Source organism: Haematobia irritans, chromosome 2 (genome assembly GCF_050003625.1).
Source record: "Haematobia irritans isolate KBUSLIRL chromosome 2, ASM5000362v1, whole genome shotgun sequence".
Lineage (NCBI taxonomy): Eukaryota > Metazoa > Arthropoda > Insecta > Diptera > Muscidae > Haematobia > Haematobia irritans.
In genome coordinates this window covers 18,126,451-18,148,471 of record NC_134398.1, presented here as the reverse complement: position 1 = coordinate 18,148,471, position 22,021 = coordinate 18,126,451, and the positions used below count along the sequence as shown (strand labels likewise).

Genomic DNA, 22,021 nt, shown 5'->3' with positions numbered 1-22,021 from the left:
GTCAATATTTTCTCTACGCGGACGAAAAAGACTGTTTCTCATATGTAAAAATTATATGTATGGAACTCAAATTTTTAACACAATATCATTAAGTGCAAGCATATAATGTTCATAAACTAGCATAACATATTTGGGACATAAATGTTAATATGTTAAAACATATTATGTTTGGGACATAAAATATTTGTAAATATAACATGCTTAGATGCAAACATATATTAATTTAGAAATACCCTATAAACTTTTTGTGTTTAGAAAGACAGACCTAGAGAGTAAGCTGCAAGTAAAATAATGGAAGTAACCAATTGGCGCCTTAAAAATATATCCACACAAAGAAAATTCCATTAAAAGTTTTTTCTACCAGTGTATGCCCTAAGGTGAAATATAATATGTTTGAACAATACAAACAATATCTTGTTTGGACCAATCCTGAAAATATATATGCTTGAAGCAAAATGAGTTTGGGGTATATGTTACAGAAGCGAGTTGTTTGAGGGTGTAAATTTTTAGGTTTATATAGAACTAAAATTTCTATTTATTTCTTTTGAATAAAATTTTGACATTTTCTGTAGAAATAAGATTTTGACAAACAAATAAATTTTTGAAAAAATTTTCTATAGAACTAAATTTTTTGACAAAATTTTCTATAGAAATAAATTTTTGACAAAATTTTCTAGAGAAAAAAATTTTGACAAAATATTCTATAGAAATAAAATTTTGCAGAAATTTTCTGTAGAAATAAAATTTTTTCAAAATTTTCTATAGGAATAAAATATTTTTTTTAGATTTCTATAGAACTAAAATTTCTATTTATTTCTTTAGAATAAAATTTTGACAAAATTATTTATGGAAATAAAATTTTTTATAGAAATAAAATTTTGCAAAAATTTTCTAAATTTTTTTTCTAATTTACTAAAATTTTGACAAAAATTTTTATATAATTATTTTTTATATAATTATAATTCGTTGGTCCATTTCGTTAAAGTCGATTCTAAGTAAATTCTCCCTTTTTAAAGAAGTAGTAACATTACCTTGTTGGTGCAAACTAAATCATTAAAACAAAATTCGATGTATTTACAATTTAAGGGACAGGGTATGAACAGCCGATATCTATAAAAACTTACTAATTTGATTTTGTGGACCCAAGGTAATTAAATCGCATGAATATGGAGGCTTCTATGTGCTCGAGAATATGTTTATGTATCATCAACTTGTCAAAATCTGGACTGACAGGATTCATATTTAGAAATGGATCCCAAATTCTGGCAAATGGAATGAAAATTTCAGACTGGCAAAAAATGGTAGAGCTTTTGGTACAACCAGTATAACCTTTCAGAAAACATTGAATATTCAGGAATACATATGATTGAAATATATCAGTTCTTTTTGTTTTAAATTTTTCTGTAATAATAGTAAGTAATAATAGTAAGTTTTAATATTCTTTGCGTTTGCAGCAATTTATTTAAAACCTATTGAGAGAGTGAGCTGCATTGCCCCCCCGCGACCAAATACGAAAAATAGTTAAACCAACTTTAAAAATCTTTAAAGGGGAAGCATCAATTCTGGTCAGCCATATTTTATCCAGCATATTTTATGTACATGAAAACTTTTTATACCCTCCACCATAGGATGGGGGTATATTAACTTTGTCATTCCGTTTGTAACACATCGAAATATTGCTCTAAGACCCCATAAAGTATATATATTCTGGGTCGTGGTGAAATTCTGAGTCGATCTAAGCATGTCCGTCCGTCCGTCTGTGGAAATCACGCTAACTTCCGAACGAAACAAGCTATCGACTTGAAACTTGGCACAAGTAGTTGTTATTGATGTAGGTCGGACGGTATTGCAAATGGGCCATATCGGACCACGTTTACGTATAGCCCCCATATAAACCGATCCCCAAATTTGGCTTGGGGAGCCTCCCGGAGCAGCAAAATTCATCCGATTTGAAATTTGGTACGTGGTCTTAGTATACGGTCTCTAACAACCATGCAAAAATTGGTCCATATCGGTCCATAATTATATATAGCCCCCATATAAACCGATCCCCAGATTTGCCCTCCGGAACCTCTTGGAGGGGCAAAATTCATCCGATCCGATTGAAATTTGGTACCTGATGTTAGTATATGGTCTCTAACAACCATGCAAAAATTGGTCCATATCGGTCCATAATTATATATAGCCCCCATATAAACCGATCCCCAGATTTGACCTCCGGAGACTTTTGGAGGGGCAAAATTCATCCGATCCGGTTGAAATTTGGTACCTGATGTTAGTATACGGCCTCTAACAACCATGCAAAAATTGGTCCATATCGGTCCATAATTATATATAGCCCCCATATAAACCGATCCCCAGATTTGACCTCCGGAGCCTCTTGGAGGGGCAAAATTCATCCGATCCGGTTGAAATTTGGTACCTGATGTTAGTTTACGGCCTCTAATAACCATGCAAAAATTGGTCCATATCGGTCCATAATTATATATAGCCCCCATATAAACCGATCCCCAGATTTGACCTCCGGAGCCTCTTGGAAGAGCAAAATTCATCCGATACGGTTGAAATTTGGTACATTTTGTCAATATATGGCCTCTAACAGCCATGTAAAAATTGGTCCATATCGGTCTTTAGTTATATATAGCCGATGACTTATTACACAAAAATTGGTCCATATCGCCAAAAATAATCTACCAAAACTTTGTTTCCATAGAAAATTTTGTCAAATTTTATTACTATAGAAAGTTTTGTTAAAATTTCATTTCTATAGAAAGTTTTGTCAAAAGTTTATTTCTATAGAAATGTTTGTCAAAAGTTTATTTCTATAGAAAATTTTGTAAAAAATTTATTTCTGTAGAAAATTTTGTCAACATTTTATTTCTATTCAAAATTTTGTCAAAATTTTATTTCTATACAAAATTTTGTCAACATTTTATTTCTATAGAAATTTTTGTCAAAATTGTATTGCTATAGAAAATTTTGTCAACATTTTACTTCCATAGAAAATTTTGTCAACATTTTATTTCTATAGAAAATTTTGTCAAGTTTTTATTTCTATAGAAAATTTTGTCAAATTTTTATTTCTATAGAAAATTTTGTCAAAATTTTATTTCTATAGAAAATTTTGTCAAGGTTTCATTACTATAGAAAATTTTGTCAAACTATATTATATACGTATTTAATCGGCCTTTTTTTGTTTAATATATACCCCGTATGGGCTAACTTACAATTTAGAAGACAGTGTTAAAAAGTTTTACGATACCTTGCCATTGGCAAGTGTTATCGCAACCCAAGTAATTCGATTGTGGATGACAGCCTTTAGTAGAAGTTCCTACGCAATCCATGGTGGAGGGTACATAAGATTCGGCCTGGCCGAACTTACGGCCGTATATACTTGTTTCAAATGATTTCATGGGGAAAATTACCTTCCATGAATAAGGTAAAATACATAGACCTAGTCTCATACTCATTCAAGTGAACGAATGTAGAAAAACTCTCACTAACAATAATGGTCTTGACTCCAGTGGCTCCAGTGATGGCTTCAGTTCATGTAAACACATGACGATGTATCCTTTCATGTGAGAGTATCTGGTACAAAGTATATGCAAAACATGACTATGAAACCTTGCACAAGTTGAAAATAGGACCCTACTATAAATCGCAAACAAAAACTTAAGTTTGCATACAGTCACGTAAACACACACATACACACAGCAAAGCTATGGCTAAAAATAGCAAACACCGTCAAACAAACAAGTCGAACAAAAGTTTGTACATTAATATTAATTTTCTTGTCATAAATCCAATGAAACGTGCGACTGTGACAGTTGTACCAACTAAATGACTTTTACTTTCTGAAATCACCCTAACCTAGGTCCTTTTCGATGTCCTTTCAATTCCATTTACAATGACATGGGTTTTATTGTTTGTTTGATTTCACTTTGGCTAGCTGTTGGTTAGGTTGGTTGTTTGGATCTTTAGTTCCGTTTAAGCTTTCCTCCAACCATTGGCCAGAAAGCACATTTGTATCTGTTGTCCTAGGGTTTAGGTTGAAAGTCAACATCGGTTTGGGGAAATAGTGTAACTAACAATTATACAGTGGAATGGATTTTGAAAATATTTTTAAGAGCTGAATATATGGTTAAACTGTGGGAGAATCTTCTCTAATTTATAATTGTTCCTAATTCACAGATAATGAAAATGGATCTCAGCAAAATAAATTCCAAGATCACTACGACCAGATTTGATATCAAAATAGTTATGTGTTACAAACGGAATGCCAAAGTTAGTATACCCCCCATCATATGGTGGTGGGACTACAAAAGGAACTAAGTAATAAGGAATAGGTAACACGCAAATGTTAGTAAGGCAATTTATGGTACAATAAAAAAAAGTAGCACAAAAGAGACAACGCTTGAAAAAGTGGCAAATGTACCACTAAAGTGGCTCGGCTGTTTTCCTGATTCAGGGTATATTTTAGTTAAATTTTCTACAATTACGTTTTGCCCGTCCACATGAATGACACTAAATTTTAATCATTTTACTACCTTCTAGTATCGTATTAGTTTTCTAATATATTCTCTCTAACCCACTGTATTTAAATTGATTTTAAGCAAAAACTTTTGCATATGGTGCTTTGATGATGGTAGGATAAACTAAGAGTCACTGGTGAACAAACAAGTGTTTAAATATCGGTCGATACCATATTATTTGGGTCAATAGTCATGTGTATAAATGGAAATGTTAGCAAACTTTGATAGCGTGTCGCATATGGTAGTACTTGCATATGAAAATACGTTGGCCCACGATCGCAATGGGGCCAAGCAGTGTCATTTTGGGTATGAATAAATTATGAGAGTATACACAGAACACATATATTGATTTGGAAGTGGGAACAAAAACAAAAACCCTCAAGTTACGAAAATTATCATGGAAAATATAAAAATAGTACTTAAACGCCTAATGGTAGGCTTCATTATATATTTATGAAAATAGACCTAAATGGTGTAAAGTGTTTTTTTGTCCGTTTTTTTTTTTTTTTTTGTGATTAATTACCAACTTCCAAACTGCTATTATAGACTATGTTGAAATTATTGTAATGAAGTTTTTCCTAGTGAAAGTCTAATAGTTTTTTCTCTTTACATTTATTAATAATTCATAAAAAAATGTCATTGTGCTCTATATGCAAGATTTCCGTAATTAATGTGATGTTATCTATTTAATTAGTAAGTGTTTTTTTTTGTAATGGTAATCTACAAAAGAAGGAGAGGGAGAAAAGAAACCACTTCCTTCCATAAATGTGGCATAGCTATGAGAAAATCCAATCAATAAGTTTAGATTTTTTTAATTTGGAAAAACTCAGCTATAGGTTGTTAAATTTTTGCAAAAATTTACCTTTTTCGAGCCAAAAATAATCTCCTAAAATTGGGAGAAAATTTTATTAAACAACTGCCAGATAAAACGATCTTATTGTGCAAAATTTTATTTCTATACAAAATTTTGTTAAAATTTTATTTCTATGGAAAATTGAATCAAAAATTTTATTAAAATTTTATTTCTGTAGGAAATTTTATCAAAAATTGCATTTCTTTAGAAAATTTTGTCAACATTTTATTTCTATAGAAAATTTTGTCAAAATTTTATTTCTATAGAAAATTTTGTGAAAATTTTATTTCTATAGAAAATTTTGTCAAAATTTTATTTCTATAGAAAATTTTGTCAAAATTTTATTACTATAGAAAATTTTGTCAAAATTTTATTTCTATAGAAAATTTTGTCAAAATTTTATTTCTATAGAAAATTTTGTCAAAATTTTATTTCTATAGAAAATTTTGTCAAAATTTTATTTCTATAGATAATTTTATCCAAATTTTATTTCTGAAGAAAATTTTGTAATAATTTTATTTCTGTAGAAAATTTTGTCATAATTTTATTTCTATCGAAAATTTTGTAATAATTTTATTTCTATATACAACTTTATCAATTTTTTTTCTACAGAAAATTTTATCAAATTTTTTTTTCTACAGAAAATTTTGTCAAATCTTTATTTCTATAGAAAATAGTGTCCCAATTTTATTTCTATAAAAAATTTTGTTAAAATTTTATTGCTATAGGAAATTTTGTCAAAATTTTATTTCTATAAAAAACTGTGTCATAATTTTATTTCTATAGGAAATTTTGTCAAAATTTTATTGCTATAGAAAATGTCGTCAAAATTTTATTTCTGTAGAAAATTTTGTCAAGATTTTATTTCTATAGGAAATTTGGTCAAAATTTTATATCTACAGAAAATTTTGTCAAAATTTTATTTCTATAGAAAATTTTGTCAAAATTTTATTTCTATAGAAAATTTTGTGAAAATATTTTTTCTATAGAAAATGTTATCAAAATTTTATTTCTATAGAAAATTCTGTCAAATTTTTTTTCTTAAGAAAATTTTGTCAACATTTTATTTCTACAGAAATTTGTGTGAAAATTTTTTTTTCTATAGAAAATTTTGTCAAAATTTCATTTTCTAAAAAAAAAATTGTCAAAATTTTATTTCTATAGGAAATTTCGTCAACATTTTATTTCTATAGAAACTTTTGCCAAAATTTAATTCCTTTAGAAAATTTGGTCAAATTTTGATTTCTTTAGAGACTTTTGTCAAAATTTAATTTCTATAAGAATTTTTATTTCTATAGAAAATTTTGGCAAAATGTTACTTCTATAAAAACTTTTGGTCAAAATTTAATTCCTATAGGAAATTTTTTTCCAAAGAAAATCTTGTCATAATTTTATTTCTATAGATAATTTTGTCAAAATTTTATTCTATTGAAAATTTGATATCTATAGAAACTTTTGTCAAAATTTAATTCCTATAGGAAATTTTATTTCTATTGAAAATTTTGGCAAAATTTTATTTCTGTAGAAAATTTTGTCAAGATTTAATTTCTTTGGATAACCTTGCCAAAATTTTATTTATATAGAAAATTTGGTCAAAGTTTTATTTCTATAGAAACTTTCTTCAAAATTTAATTCCTATAGCAAATTTTATCAAAATTTTATTTCTATAAAAAATTTTGGCAAAATTTTTTTTTCTATAGAAAATTTTGTCAAAATATAATTTGTATAGAAAACCATTTAAAATTTTATTTCTATGGAAAATTGTATCAAAATTTTAGTTGTGTAGAAAATTTCTTTCAAAATTTTATTTCTTTAGATAAATTTGTCAACATTTTATTTCTATAGAAAATTTTGTCAAAATTTTATTTCTATGCAAAATAAATAAATAAATAGAAATAAAATTTTATCAAAATTATAGTTTTTAGACAATTTTGACATTTCTTTAGATAACTTTGTCAAAATTTAATTTTTTGGGAAAACTTTGTCAAAACTTAATTTAGTTGCAAAATTTTGTCACAATTTTATTTCTATAGAAAATTTTGTCTTTAAAAAATTTCTTTCAAAATTTTATTTCTATAGAAAATGTTGTCAAAATACTATTTATATAGAAAATTTTGTCAACATTTCATTTCTATAGAAGATTTGGTCAAAATTTTAGTTGTATAGAAAATTTGGTCAAAATTTTATTGGTATAGAAAAGCATTTCAAATTTTATTTATATGGAAAATTGTATCAACATTTTATTTCTATAGAAAATTTTGTTAAAATTTTATTTATTTATTTATTTATTTATAGTAAATATAATATTAGTATAAAGATATAAAAAGCATTGACAACTGAGGCCATCAGCTAAAAAATTTTATTTCTTTAGATAATTTGGTCAAAATTTTATTTATATAGAAAATTTTGCACAAATTTTATTTCTATAGAAAATTTTGTAAAAACTTTAGGCCCATAGAACATTTTGCCAAAATTTTATTTCGATGGGCAATTTTGTCAAAATTTAATTCCTATCGGAAATGTTATCAAAATTTTATTTCTATAGAAAATTTTGTCAAAAGTTTATTTCTATAGAAAATGTATATATTTATACCCACATTAAAGTCAAATCATATAACAATAAGCAAAATGCGCATTCGAATTTTCATTCCGTTTGTAACACATCGAAATATTGCTATAAGACCCCATAAAGTATATATATTCTGGGTCGTGGTGAAATTCTGAGTCGATCTGAGCATGTCCGCCCGTCCGTCCGTCTGTTGAAATCACGCTAACTTCCGAACGAAACAAGCTATCGACTTGAAACTTGGCACAGGTAGTTGTTATCGATGTAGGTCGGATGGTATTGCAAATGGGCCATATCGGTCCACTTTTACGTATAGCCCCCATATGAACGGACCCCCAAATTTGGCTTGCGATTGCTCTAAGAGAAGCAAATTTCATCCGATCCGGCTGAAATTTGGTACATGGTGTTAGTATATGGTCTCTAAGAACCATGCAAAAATTGGTACACATCGGTTCATAATTATATATATCCCCCATATAAACGGACCCCCAAATTTGGCTTGCCGATCCTCTAAGAGAAGCAAATTTAATCCGATCCGGCTAAAATTTTGTACATAGTGTTAGTATATAATCTCTAACAACTGTGCAAAAATTGGTCCACATCGGTCCATAATTATATATATCCCCCATATAAACCGAACCCCTAGATTTGGCTTGCGGAGACTCTAAGAGAAGTAAATTTTATCCGATCCGGTTGAAATTAGGTACATGGTGTTAGTATGTGGTCTCTAATTGCAAAAATTGGTCCACATCGGTCCATAATTATATATAGTCCCCATATAAACCGATCCCCCGATTTGGCTTGCGGACCCTGTAAGGGAAGCAAATTTCATTCGATCCGGCTGAAATTTGGTACTTTATGTTGGTATATGGTCTCTAACAACTATGCAAAAATTGGTCCACATCGGTCCATAATTATATATAGCCCCCATATAAACCGATCACCAGATTTGACCTCCGGAGCCTCTTGGAAGAAAAAAATTCATCTGATTCAGTTGACATTTGATGCGTGGTGTTAATATATGGTCTCAAACGTCAATGCAAAAATTGGTCGAAATCGGTCCATAATTATATATAGCCCCCATATAAACCGATCCCCAGATTTGATCTCCGGAGCCCCTTGGAAGAGCAAAATTTATCCGATTCGGTTGAAATTTGGTACGTGATGTTAGTATATATTATCCAACAACCATGCAGGAATTGGATCATATCAGTCCATAATTATATATAGCCCCCATATAAACCGATCCCCAGATTTGACCCCGGTGCCTTTCGGAGAAGCAAAATTCATCCGATTTGGTTGAAATTTGGTGCGTGGTGGTAGTATATGATATTTACCAACTATGCCAAAAGTGGTTCATATCAGTCCATAATCATATATAGCCCCCATATAAACCGATCCCGAGATTTTGTTTTGGAGCCTCTTGGAGGAGCAAATTTCATCCGAGTCAGTTGAAATTTGGTACATTGTGCTAGTATATGGCCGTTAACAACCATGCCTAACTAAATCGGTCTATAGTTATATATAGCCCTCAGATAAATCGATCCCCAATCACACAAAAATTGGTCCATATCAAGTTCATAATTGCATATAGCCCCCATATGAGCGACCCCCATATTTCAATTCTGGCTCTCTACGTACCGTGCAAAAGTCCATATCGATTCGTAATTATTTGTAGACTTACCGACACACAAAAATTTTTTTTTCTGATTCAATCACGAAATTAATTAATACAATTAATTTTTAATTGAAATGTCTTCAATCACAGAAATGATAGTATCAATTAAAAAATTAATTGAAGGTCAATTAAAAAGTTAATTGATCCAATTAAAAAATTAATTGATACTATTATTTTTGTGATTGATTTTTGTTTCAATTAAAAAAATTTGTTGAATCAATTAAATTTTTAATTGAATATTTTTTAAAACTCATTCACAATTTTAATTGGACAATTTTTCGTGATTTTTTTTTTTGTGTGTATACATACCTTTTTTTTCTAATATATACCACGTATAGACTAACTAACAATTTAGAAAACGATGTTAAGAAGTTTTAAGATACCACAACCCAATTAATTCGATTGTGGATGACAGTATTTCGTAGAAGTTTCTACGCAATCCATGGTGGAGGGTACATAAGATTCGGCCTGGCCGAACTTACGGCTGTATATACTTGTTGTATTTTATATGGTATCATCTCGTCATAAGTTACTCTATATAATATTTTTTTTTTTTTTGTTAGTATTAAGTATATAAAATTATGAATTTATGTGAAAATAACGATCGCATTTGCATTTTGTGTCGCATTGCAATGTTGCTGATATATTCGAACTAGAACTGAAAATGTTCAATTAAAACTCCACATCAACTAGGAAACTTGGTCTCTGTCATCTTGCTGCATTCCCTTCATCGAATGTGAACGTAGTAGATCCCAAGCCTTTATAACCAACTTTATTAATTCCTATGGTCGGAAAAGAAGGGAGTTACTTTTACGAAAATCATTAAATGAGGCCTTGTGGTAGGCGCTTATAAAGATTCTAGTGAATAAAGTAAGGCATATATGTATATGTGACAGACACGCATTCATACACGCAAATTAACTTTTTAGAATAAAACAATCTTCAAATTGCTGTTTGTTTTATTGTATTAGAAGTTTTTTTCCTAACTTCCCATTAACCGTCTGAATCAAACTTTTTTTGGTTTGCGACTGTCGCAAAGTTGCAAACGTAGAAAAAGTAACAAAATTCTCGATGATATCCAAGCAGATGGTATGTGCGAAGACGTTTCAATTCTTAGGAATGTTCACAATTTTCGGTTTTAGTGCCCACATTTTCCCTATTGCCTTTTGCACGAGTACAGGGTATCAGTGGCTTTTCTCGTCCTTTCTTAGCTTTTAGTTCAGTCTCCTGTCCAATATAACCCCAAGGTATTTTGCACACTCACAAACGGGAATTTCGGTACCACCTAAGCAAATAGGCTTGACCGTGGGAAAATTTTCACAAATTTCTGCAGAAACTAACAGCGAATGCTGTCAAACTAAATTACAAAATGTTCAGAATTTCTAGGTTTTCTATAATAGTTTTACGACTTTTGCATACGTATAATACCGTCGCAAATGTCACAGTTTGTGATAGGCCAACTCTGTCTGTAATACATCGAACTATTGGTCTCACACCCCATAAAGCATATGACAGTATTCTGGTTCATGGTGAAATTCTGAGTCAATCTAGATATGTCCGTCCGCCTGTTGAAATCACGCAACCAATTTTCTAAAGTTTTTCAAAATAGAAAATTTTGTAAAAATTTCTTTCTTATAGAAAATTTTGTAAAAATTTCCTTCTTATTGAAAATTTTGTAAAAATTTCTTTTTTATTGAAAATTTTGTAAAACTTTCTTTGCTATAGGAAATTTTGTCAAAATTTCGTTTCTTTAGGAAATTTTAGCAAAATTTCTTTGCTGTTGAAAATTTTATCAAAATTTCTTTGCTGTTGGAAATTTTATCAAAACTTCTTTGCTATAGGAAATTTTGTCAAAATTTCTTTGCTTTGGGAAATTTTGGCAAATTTTCTTTGATGTTGAAAATTTTATGGAAATTTCTTTGCTGTTTGAAATTTTATCAAAATTTCTTTGCTGTTGGATATTTTATCAAAATTTGTTTTCTATACGAAATTTTGTCAAAATTTCTTTTTTATTGGAAGTTTTGTAGAAATTTCTTTCCTATAAGAAATTTTTTTTTTAAATTTCTTCGCTATAAAAAATTTTGTATTTCGTATTCTTTGATATAGAAAATTTTGTAAAAATTTCTTTCTTATAGAAAAATTTGTCAAATTTGCTATTGGAAATTTTGTCAAAATTTCTTTGCTTTAGGAAATTTTGGCAAAATTTCTTTGATGTTGAAAATTTTATGAAAATTTCTTTGCTGTTTGGAATTTTATCAAAATTTCTTTGCTGTTGGATATTTTATCGAAATTTGTTTTCTATACGAAATTTTGTCAAAATTTCTTTCTTATTGGAAGTTTTGTAGAAATTTCTTTCCTATAAGAATTTTTTTTTTAATTTCGTCGCTATAAAAAAATTTTGTTAAAATTCTTTTGATATAGAAAATTTTGTAAAAATTCTTTTCTTATAGAAAAATTTGTTAAATTTGCTATTGGAAATTTTTTCAAAATTTCTTTGCTTTAGGAAATTTTGGTAAAATTTCTTTGATGTTGAAAATTTTATGAAAATTTCTTTGCTGTTTGAAATCTTATCAAAATTTCTTAGCTGTTGGATATTTTATCGAAATTTTTTTTCTATACGAAATTTTGTCAAAATTTCTTTCTTATTGGAAGTTTTGTAGAAATTTCTTTGCTATAGGAAATTTTGTCAAAATTTCGTCGCTATAAAAAAATTTTGTTAAATTTTTTTTGATATAGAAAATTTTGTAAAAATTTCTTTCTTATAGAAAAATTTGTCAAATTTGCTATTGGAAATTTTGTCAAAATTTCTTTGCTTTGGTAAATTTTGGCAAAATTTCTTTGATGTTGAAAATTTTATGAAAATTTCTTTGCTGTTTGAAATCTTATCAAAATTTCTTAGCTGTTGGATATTTTATCGAAATTTGTTTTCTATAGGAAATTTTTTCAAAATTTCTTTCTTATTGGAAGTTTTGTAGATATTTCTTTGCTATAGGAAATTTTGTCAAAATTTCTTCGCTATAAAAAAATTTTGTTAAAATTTCTTTGATATAGAAAATTTTGTAAAAATTTCTTTCTTATAGAAAAATTTGTTAAATTTGCTATTGGAAATTTTTTCAAAATTTCTTTGCTTTAGGAAATTTTGGTAAAATTTCTTTGATGTTGAAAATTTTATGAAAATTTCTTTGCTGTTTGAAATCTTATCAAAATTTCTTAGCTGTTGGATATTTTATCGAAATTTGTTTTCTATAGGAAATTTTTTCAAAATTTCTTTCTTATTGGAAGTTTTGTAGAAATTTCTTTGCTATAGGAAATTTTGTCAAAATTTCTTCGCTATAAAAAAATTTTGTTAAAATTTCTTTGATATAGAAAATTTTGTAAAAATTTCTTTCTTATAGAAAAATTTGTTAAATTTGCTATTGGAAATTTTTTCAAAATTTCTTTGCTTTAGGAAATTTTGGTAAAATTTCTTTGATGTTGAAAATTTTATGAAAATTTCTTTGCTGTTTGAAATCTTATCAAAATTTCTTAGCTGTTGGATATTTTATCGAAATTTGTTTTCTATAGGAAATTTTTTCAAAATTTCTTTCTTATTGGAAGTTTTGTAGAAATTTCTTTGCTATAGGAAATTTTGTCAAAATTTCTTCGCTATAAAAAAATTTTGTTAAAATTTCTTTGATATAGAAAATTTTGTAAAAATTCCTTTCTTATAGAAAAATTTGTCAAATTTGTTATTGGAAATTTTGTCAAAATTTCTTTGCTTTGGGAAATTTTGGCAAAATTTCTTTGATGTTGAAAATTTTATGAAAAAATTTTGTTAAAATTTTTTTGATATAGAAAATTTTGTAAAAATTCCTTTCTTATAGAAAACTTTGTCAAATTTGTTATTGGAAATTTTTTCAAAATTTCTTTGCTTTGGGAAATTTTGGCAAAATTTCTTTGATGTTGAAAATTTTATGAAAATTTCTTTGCTGTTTGAAATCTTATCAAAATTTCTTAGCTGTTGGATATTTTATCGAAATTTGTTTTCTATACGAAATTTTGTCAAAATTTCTTTCTTATTGGAAGTTTAGTAAACATTTCTTTCTTATAGGAAATTTTGTAAAAATTTCTTTCTTGTAGAAAATTTTGTAAATATTTCTTTGCTATAGTAAATTTTGTCAAAATTTCTTCAAATTTTTTCAAAATTTCATTGCTTTAGGAAGTTTTGGCAAAATTTCTTTGCTTTGGGAAATTTTGGCAAAGATTCTTTGCTGTTGAAAATTTTATCAAAATTTCTTTGCTGTTGGAAATTTTATCAAAATTTGTTTTCTATACGAAATTTTGTAAAAATTTGGAAGTTTTGTAGAAATTTCTTTCTCATAGGAAATTTTGTCCAAATTGCTATAAAAAATTTTGTAAAAATTTCTTTTGTATAGAAAATTCTATCAATATTTCTTTGATATAGGAAAATTTATTTGCTACAGCAAATTTTATCAAAATTTCTTTGCGGTAGGAAATTTTGTCAAAATTTCTTTGTTATAGGAAATTTTTGCAAAATTTATTTGCTATAGGATATTTTTTCAAAATTCCTTTACTACAGGATTTTTTTTAAATTTCTTGGCTATAGAAAATTTTGACAAAATTTCTTTCTTATTAGAAATGTTTTCCAAAATTTCTGAGATATAAAATATTTTGTTAAAATTTCTTTTCTCTGGGATTTTTTTTTTTTGATATAGGAAATTTTGTCAAAATTTCTTTGGAATAGAAAATTTTGTCAGAATTTCTATGTTATAGGAAATTTTGTAAAAATATTACTTTAGTAGGCTATTTTGTCCAAAAATTTATTTCTATAGAAAATGTTGCCATAGTTTATGTATTATAGGAAATTTTCTGAAAAATTTATTTCCATAGGAAATTTTGTCAAAATTTCTTTGCCTTAGGAAACTTTGTAAACATTTCTTTGCTCTCTTTATTATAGGAAATTTTCTGAAAAATGTATTTCCATAGGAAATTTTGTCAAAATTTCTTTGCTTTAGGAAACTTTGTAAACATTTCTGTGGAATATTAAAAAAAATGTCATCAAATATTTTTGAAAAGATTGCTTTTTTTTATATGTTATTCATAATTTTTATTTTGTTATTTGGTTTATATAAATTTGTATTTAAATATATATAAGAAAAAGTTATAATTGTCTTAATTTGTAAAACCTTGTCGAAATAACTTCGTTGGAAGTGATAATTCCAAACGGCACAAATTCATATCCCTGCTGAAATGAAGAAAAAAAATTAAATATAAATTTAAAATAATGAATATTTTTCTACATATTGATTTTTTTTTTGGATATTTGCAAACATTTAATTGTGTAATTAAAATTTTTCGCTTAAACTAAGAATTTCATTTGAAGAGGAACAAAATGTTGAGGGTTTAGGGGATTCGTTTAAAAAGCATTATTATATTTTTTTGCTGCTATATTAAGAAACAGCCCAATTTTAGATCTGGATTTAATAAAAATACGAAAAATGAACTGTTTGGAAGTTCTTCCTACACTGAAAGCCATATTGTCGTGAGCAGAAAGATTTCTTGTCCTTAAAATACGAAAGAGAAATTGACTTTGCCTAATGGACTTTTAAAAGATAATTTTAAATGTTTTTTTTTTCAAATTTACAACAAATACTTTTCCAAAAAGATTATGAGTCGAAAATAGATTTTCCAAAATACTAATATAGAATTTCAACATTCATGTAAAATTCTGTTGTCATTATAATAATCCCCAATACAGTGAAACCTCTCAAACTTGGACACTCTGAAAACTGGACACCTCCGAAACATGGACAGTTGTCTGGAATATATTAACAAATTAAAATTAACCTCTCAAACCTGGACACTTCTCAAAGATGAACAAACTTTAGGCGACCATGGGTGTCCACCTTTCAGAGGTTTCACTGTACTTAATTTATTAAAGGCCGTCCGCAACCGTAGAAAGTCCCTTCATATACCCCATAGCATTTATTTCAATTGCTATATATACACTCATACATTTAGAAGGATATATAAACAACAATAATTTTATATTATCATTAAAATGCATATGTGTTTATAAGGATACATTGCAATTTACCCATGTATATGTGTTACTATCCTTTTATGATCACATGCATATATGTGTCAAAGTGTTTACGAATGTTCAGAGGGGGGAGGCAAAGAGAATTGCATGGAATAATGCAGCAAGGTATGATATGCTTCTATAAAAACTATAAAATTCACCGTTGTCCTCGTCATCATCATCATCACCATCGTCATGACGTTGACTTTAAATCTAGGTCACGGTGGGTTGTAAAAAAGAAAGAATACAGCAAACGGCTTCATATACGGTCGCATGTAAAATAAAAATTCTGCTCGTTTTGTTTATTTGTTTGTTATTCTTATTACTTTTACTATCAGTTAGGCTCCGGAAGGTATCCACCAAAGGGTGATTATATATTGTATATGTGTGTGTATAGGTAAAGGTACCATAGACGGGCAGTTATGATTCCCCACTCTGTCTCTCTCTCTCTCCCGTACAAAGAGAGTGTTGAAAATGGCGTATATAAACGTAGTACAGCAATGTTTATGGGTGATAATAATAATGGGAATTTATGGACATAGAAGTAAAGATGATAATAAATAGTTGGCATGAAGGTTCTCTTTCTCTGTAGGTTGAATACACATACACAGAGGCATATGCTAATATTTCCATGCTAGTGTACAAATCCTGCAAATATGCTTCCTAACAATTCAATGAATCAGCCATAGTGATAGGATATTTAATATGAGCTACTATTGGGGACTTTGTTTGCCATTTAAGACTCTTTAATTAATTAATTAGTAAATAAAAATATACTGAGGGCACTATATAGGTTATAATATTTACAAATTCACTAAGGACACGAGAAAATTTTACAAAATATTTTATAGAAATTAAATTTCGACAAAATATTCTACAGAAATTAAATTTTTATAAAATTTTCTGTAAAAATTAAATTTTGACAAAATTTTTTATGAAAATGAAATTTAAACAAAATTGTCAAAGAAATTTAAAAAAAAAAATTAAATAACAAAGAAAAATTGAAAAAATTTCCTTTAGCAAAGAAATTTCGACTAAATTTCCTATAGAAAAGAAATTTTAACAAAATTTCCTATAGCAAAGAAATTTTGACAAAATTTTCTACGCAAAGATATTTTCAAAAAATTTCCTTTTGCAAAGAAATTTTGAAAAAATTTCTATTTAAAAAAAAAATTGAAAACCAATTCCTATTTTAAAGAAATTTTGAAAAAAATTCCTATAGCAAAGAAATTTTGACAAAATTTCCTATAGCAAAGAAACTTTGGCAAATTTTCCTAAAGGAATAAATATTTTTACAAATTTTTCCTATATCAAAGAAATTCTGACAAAATTTCCCATAGCAAAGAAAATTTGATAAAATTTCCTACAGCATATAAATTTTGATAAAATTTCCTATAGCCAAGAAATGTTGACAAAATTTCCTAAAGTAAAGAAATTTGGCAAAATTTCCTATAGCCAAAAAATTTTGACAAAATTTCCTATAGCAGAAAATGTTGCAAAACTTCCCTACAGCAAAGAAATTTTGACAAAATTCTTTAACGGAATAAACTCTTGACAATATTTCCTATAGCAAAGAAATTCTGAAAAAATTTCCCATAGCAAAGAAATTTTGATAAAATTTACCTTACCATAGAAATGTTGATAAAATTTCCTATAGCCAACAAATTTTGAAAAAATTTCCTATAGCCAAGAAATTTTGACAAAATTTCCTATAGCCAAGAAGTTTTGACAAAATTTCCTATAGCCAAGAAATTTTGACGAAATTTCCTATAGAAGAAAATGTAGGAAAACTTTCCTAAAGCAAAAAATTCGGACAAAACTTTTTATAGAAATAAAATTTTGCAAAATTTCCTAAAGGAATTTACTTTTGACAAAATTTCCTATAGCAAAGAAATTTTTAAAAAATTTCCATTTGCAAAGAAAATTTTGAAAAAAATTTCTATTTTAAAAAAATTTTGAAAAAAAAATTTTCTATTTGAAAGAAATTTTGAAAAAAATTCCTATAGCAAAGAATTTTTGACAAATTTCCTAAAACAATGAAATTTTGACAAAATTTCCTTTAGCAAAGAAACTTTGACAAAATTTCCTAAAGGAATAAATATTTTTACAAATTTTTCCTATATAAAAGAAATTCTGACAAAATTTCCCATAGCAAAGAAAATTTGAAAAAAATTCCTACAGCTTAGAAATTTTGACAAAATTTCCTAAAGCAAAGAAATTTTGACAAAATTTCCTAAAGCAAAGAAATTTGGCAAAAATTCCTGTAGCCAAGAAATTTTGACGAAATTTCCTATAGCAGAAAATGTTGCAAAACTTTCCTACAGCAAAGAAACTTTGACAAAATTTCCTATAGCAAAGAAATTTTGACAAAATTTTCTAACGGAATAAACTTTTGACAATATTTCCTATAGCAAAGAAATTGTGACAAAATTTCCCATAGCAAAGAAATTCTGACAAAATATCCCATAGAAAAGAAATCCTGAAAAAATTTCCCATAGCAAAGAAATTTTGATAAAATTTCCCTTAGCATAGAAATTTTGATAAAATTTCCTATAGCCAAGAAATTTTGATAAAATTTCCTTAAGAAAGAAATTTTTGCAAAATTTCCTACAGCCAAGACATTTTGACAAAATTTCCTATATCAGAAAATGTTACAAAACTTTCCTACAGCAAAAAATTCTGACAAAACTTTTTATAGAAGTAAAATTTTGCAAAATTTCCTAAAGGAATTTAATTTTGACAAAATTTCCTATATCAAAGAAATTTTTACAAAAATTCCAATAGAACAGAAATTTTGACAAAAATTCTTATAGAAATAAAATTTTGATAAAAAATCCTATAGAAAAAATTTCCTACAGAAAAATTTTTTGAAAAATTTGCTATAACAAAAATTTGTTGAAAAAAATTCCTATAGCAACGAAATTTTGACAAAATTTCCTATAACAAAGAAATTTTATCGTAATTTTAAGAAAATTTCTTATAGCAAAATAATTTTGGTAAAATTTAATGTAGCAAAGAAATTTTGATAAAATTTCTTATAGGAAAGAAATTTTGACAAAATTTCCTATAGCAAGGAAATTTGACAGAGTTTCCAATAACAAAGAAATTTTGACAAAATTTCCTGTAGAAAAGAATTATAAATTTAATCGGGCTGCCACTTTGACCTAACCTATAACAAAATTTCGTATAGCAAAAATTTGTTGAAAAAATTCCTAGAGCAAAAAAATTTGACGAACTTTCCAATAGCAAATAACTTTGACAAAATTTCCTATAGCAAAGAAATATTGACAAAATTTCCTATAGCCAAGAAATATTGACAAAATTTTCTGTAGCACAGAGATTTTGATAAAATTTCTTATAACTAAGTAATTTTGACATAATTTCCTTTAGCAACGAAATTTTGACGAAATTGCCAATTGAAATTTTTAAAAAAATAAATCTTGTACCAACGAAATTGTAAAAAAAATTCGTATAGAAAGAAATGTTGACAAACTTTTCTATAGCAATGAAATTTTGACAAAATTCCTATAGTAAAGAAATTTTTTAAAAATTTCCTATAACAAAGAAATTGTGGAAGAAAGTTCCTGTAGGAAAGAAATTTTGTCAGAATTTCCTATAGCGAAGAAATTTTGATAAAATTTCCTTTACAAAGAAATTTTAGCAAAATTTTCTGTAGCAAAGATATTTTGACAAAATTTGTTATAGAAAGAAAATTTTGACAAAATTTCCTATAGAAAGAAAATTTTTCGTTTTTTATTCGGTTTTTTGGTCGACCTTTTGCTACAATTATAAATTAATGTTTCTTCAAGCTCGAGGTCTTTTTTTAAATATTTTATTTATTGTTCCCAATATTTCGATTACGATATTGAACAATAAACAACAAATAAAATATTTAAAAAAAGACCACGAGCTTGGAGAAACATTAATTTATAAATTAAATAAAATTTTGATAAAATATCATATAGAAATAAAATTTTGACAAAATTTTATATAGAAAGAAAATTTTCATAAACTCCCAAAGAAGCAAAGAAATTTTGACAAAATTTCCTGTAACGAAGAAATTTTGAAAAAAATTTCCTATAGCCAAGCAATTTTAACAAAATTTCTTATAGGCAAGACATTTTGGCAAAATTTCCTGTAACAAAGAAATTTTGACAAAATTTCTTATAGCCAAGAAATTTTGGCAAAATTTCCTATAGAAAAGAAGTTTTGACAAAATTTCCTACATCCAAAAATTTTAACAAAATTTCCTGTAGCATAAAATTTTGGTAAAATTTCCTATAGCAAAGAAATGTTTTCATAAAATTTCTTTAGAAAAACCAATTTTACCAAATTTCCTAATTAAGTAGATACTTGATAAAGATTATGACATTTAATTATTGGCGTCTTAGACCTTTGCTAATATTAACGTGAATTGTTTATGCTCATTTTATTTTTATACAGATTCTTCAAAATATTTATTAATATTCCCATTTTTTTCTTTCTTTATTTTTGTCCATTTTAATTGACAGATTGAAGGTCGACAACAACGGAGGTGCTTGGTGTCCAAAACACATGGTCTCACGTGGCCTCAAGGAATTTCTTCAAATTGATTTGTTGCAGGTCCATGTGCTCACAGGTATACGGACACAAGGACGTTTTGGCAGGGGTCAGGGACAGGAGTATACTGAAGCGTATGTAGTTGAATACTATCGACCTGGCATGGAGGGTTGGAAACGATGGAAAAGCATTCACGGAAAAGAGGTACATGGAAATTATTTATCTAAAATATTTCTATAGAAATTAATTAATATTAAATTGATTCGTGGAATAAAGAGTAATGATGGGATAATGGAATAAAAGCGCAATAATATTCTAGGAAATATGTGAAAATAGAATCGTTTCTTTGCTCAATAAGTTCTTAATAAATAGTCCATAGTAAATTCGATGAATATGTCAATATTAGGTAGTTTCTCTTTTGTAATATAATGCAATCAAATATAAGTCACACGAACCCAAATAATTGGGGAAAATTTACAAAAACTACCAAACAAACAAAAATCTTATTTTGCAAAACTTTATTTCTATAGAAAATTTTGTTAAATTTTGTTTCTATAGAAAATTTTGTCAAATTTTTATTTGTATAGAATTTTTTTTTTTAATTTTATTACTATAGAAAATGTTGTCAAAATTTTATTACTACTAGCGTAACCCGGCCCGCTTCGCTGCGCCTTCCGAAGCGTATTTGGAGGAACATTTTGCGTTAACTTAGTCAACTATATCCTTCGTGCTGAAAACAAATTCGATGATTTGAATTCTTTTAAACAAATCGGACTACTTGATTTTTCGTTTATAGGTACAATACGGCGGGAGAGGGTGTACCCTTTCCTCCAAATTTTTTTAATAATGTTCTGTATTCAAGTAGTTGGACAATCTTCTATATTTCTTGTGAATTTTAAGTGTGGTTTGTCAAGGAAAGGTATCCTTTTCCTCAACAAATCTGAAAATTAAGCACTATATTATCCAATAAATCGGAAAAAGCAAACGTAGTAAAAAATTGTACCACATTAACATTTGCTAAAACGTTGGCTACCAATTTCATGTAAATTTAGGTTCTTTACTAAAAAGAAGTCTGGCAGAAGCCTGTGCAAAAATCATAAAGTTTTGTACCGAGTTCCCATTTATGGACAACCCTCTACTTTCAATTTAAGAAAAAAAACGGACAAAAGGGCACCCTCTCCCCACCTTCGCACCACTCCGACCTGATATCGGACTATCACGTACCCTATATTAATTTCGCAACTACTCAATGGTCCCTATAAATTCTATCGAAGTAAATCGACAAAGTTTATTTCAATTTTCCCCTTCCCCAACCAGATATCGAAAAATCATATACTAATTTAAAAATCATGTATAAATTTAATCACCTCCTCCCACGTTCCCTGTAAATTTCAAGTAGATCGTCGATGTTTAAATTTTGCTCTATTGTTTTAAAGGGACGTCCCTTTCCCCGATACAATATCGACAAACACCGTAGTGAATAGCACCCCTAACCTTTCCTGAAAATTCTTAAAACTTTCCTTCAAGTGTGGGACAAGGAAGGTTGCCTCTTCGTTCATAACCTTCCCCCCACTGCTTTTGTAAATTTCAAGAAAACTTAATTTTTTTTTGCAGTTTTAGAGGAGGACCTCCTCCCCGTTTCTCTGTATGTACTTAAGAGAAGCGGATGTCTCCCTATGCCCTTTTATTTTTATTAAAAAGTCAGGAACCTGATATAAATTTCATAGCCCGTTTTTTCCGTAAAATTTCAGTCGGGGGAGTTTAGTTTTGT

At 27.7% G+C, this 22,021-nt stretch overlaps 1 protein-coding gene across 1 annotated transcript in view; it reads left to right on the top strand.

Moving 5' to 3' along the window:
- The window catches only part of Ddr (discoidin domain-containing receptor 2), an 817,465-nt gene that overhangs the window by 144,017 nt on the left and 651,427 nt on the right, over positions 1-22,021 (top strand). Inside the window, 1 exon segment of the mRNA XM_075294255.1 lies at positions 20,223-20,454. Within this exon segment, the coding sequence (XP_075150370.1) occupies positions 20,223-20,454 (232 nt within the window).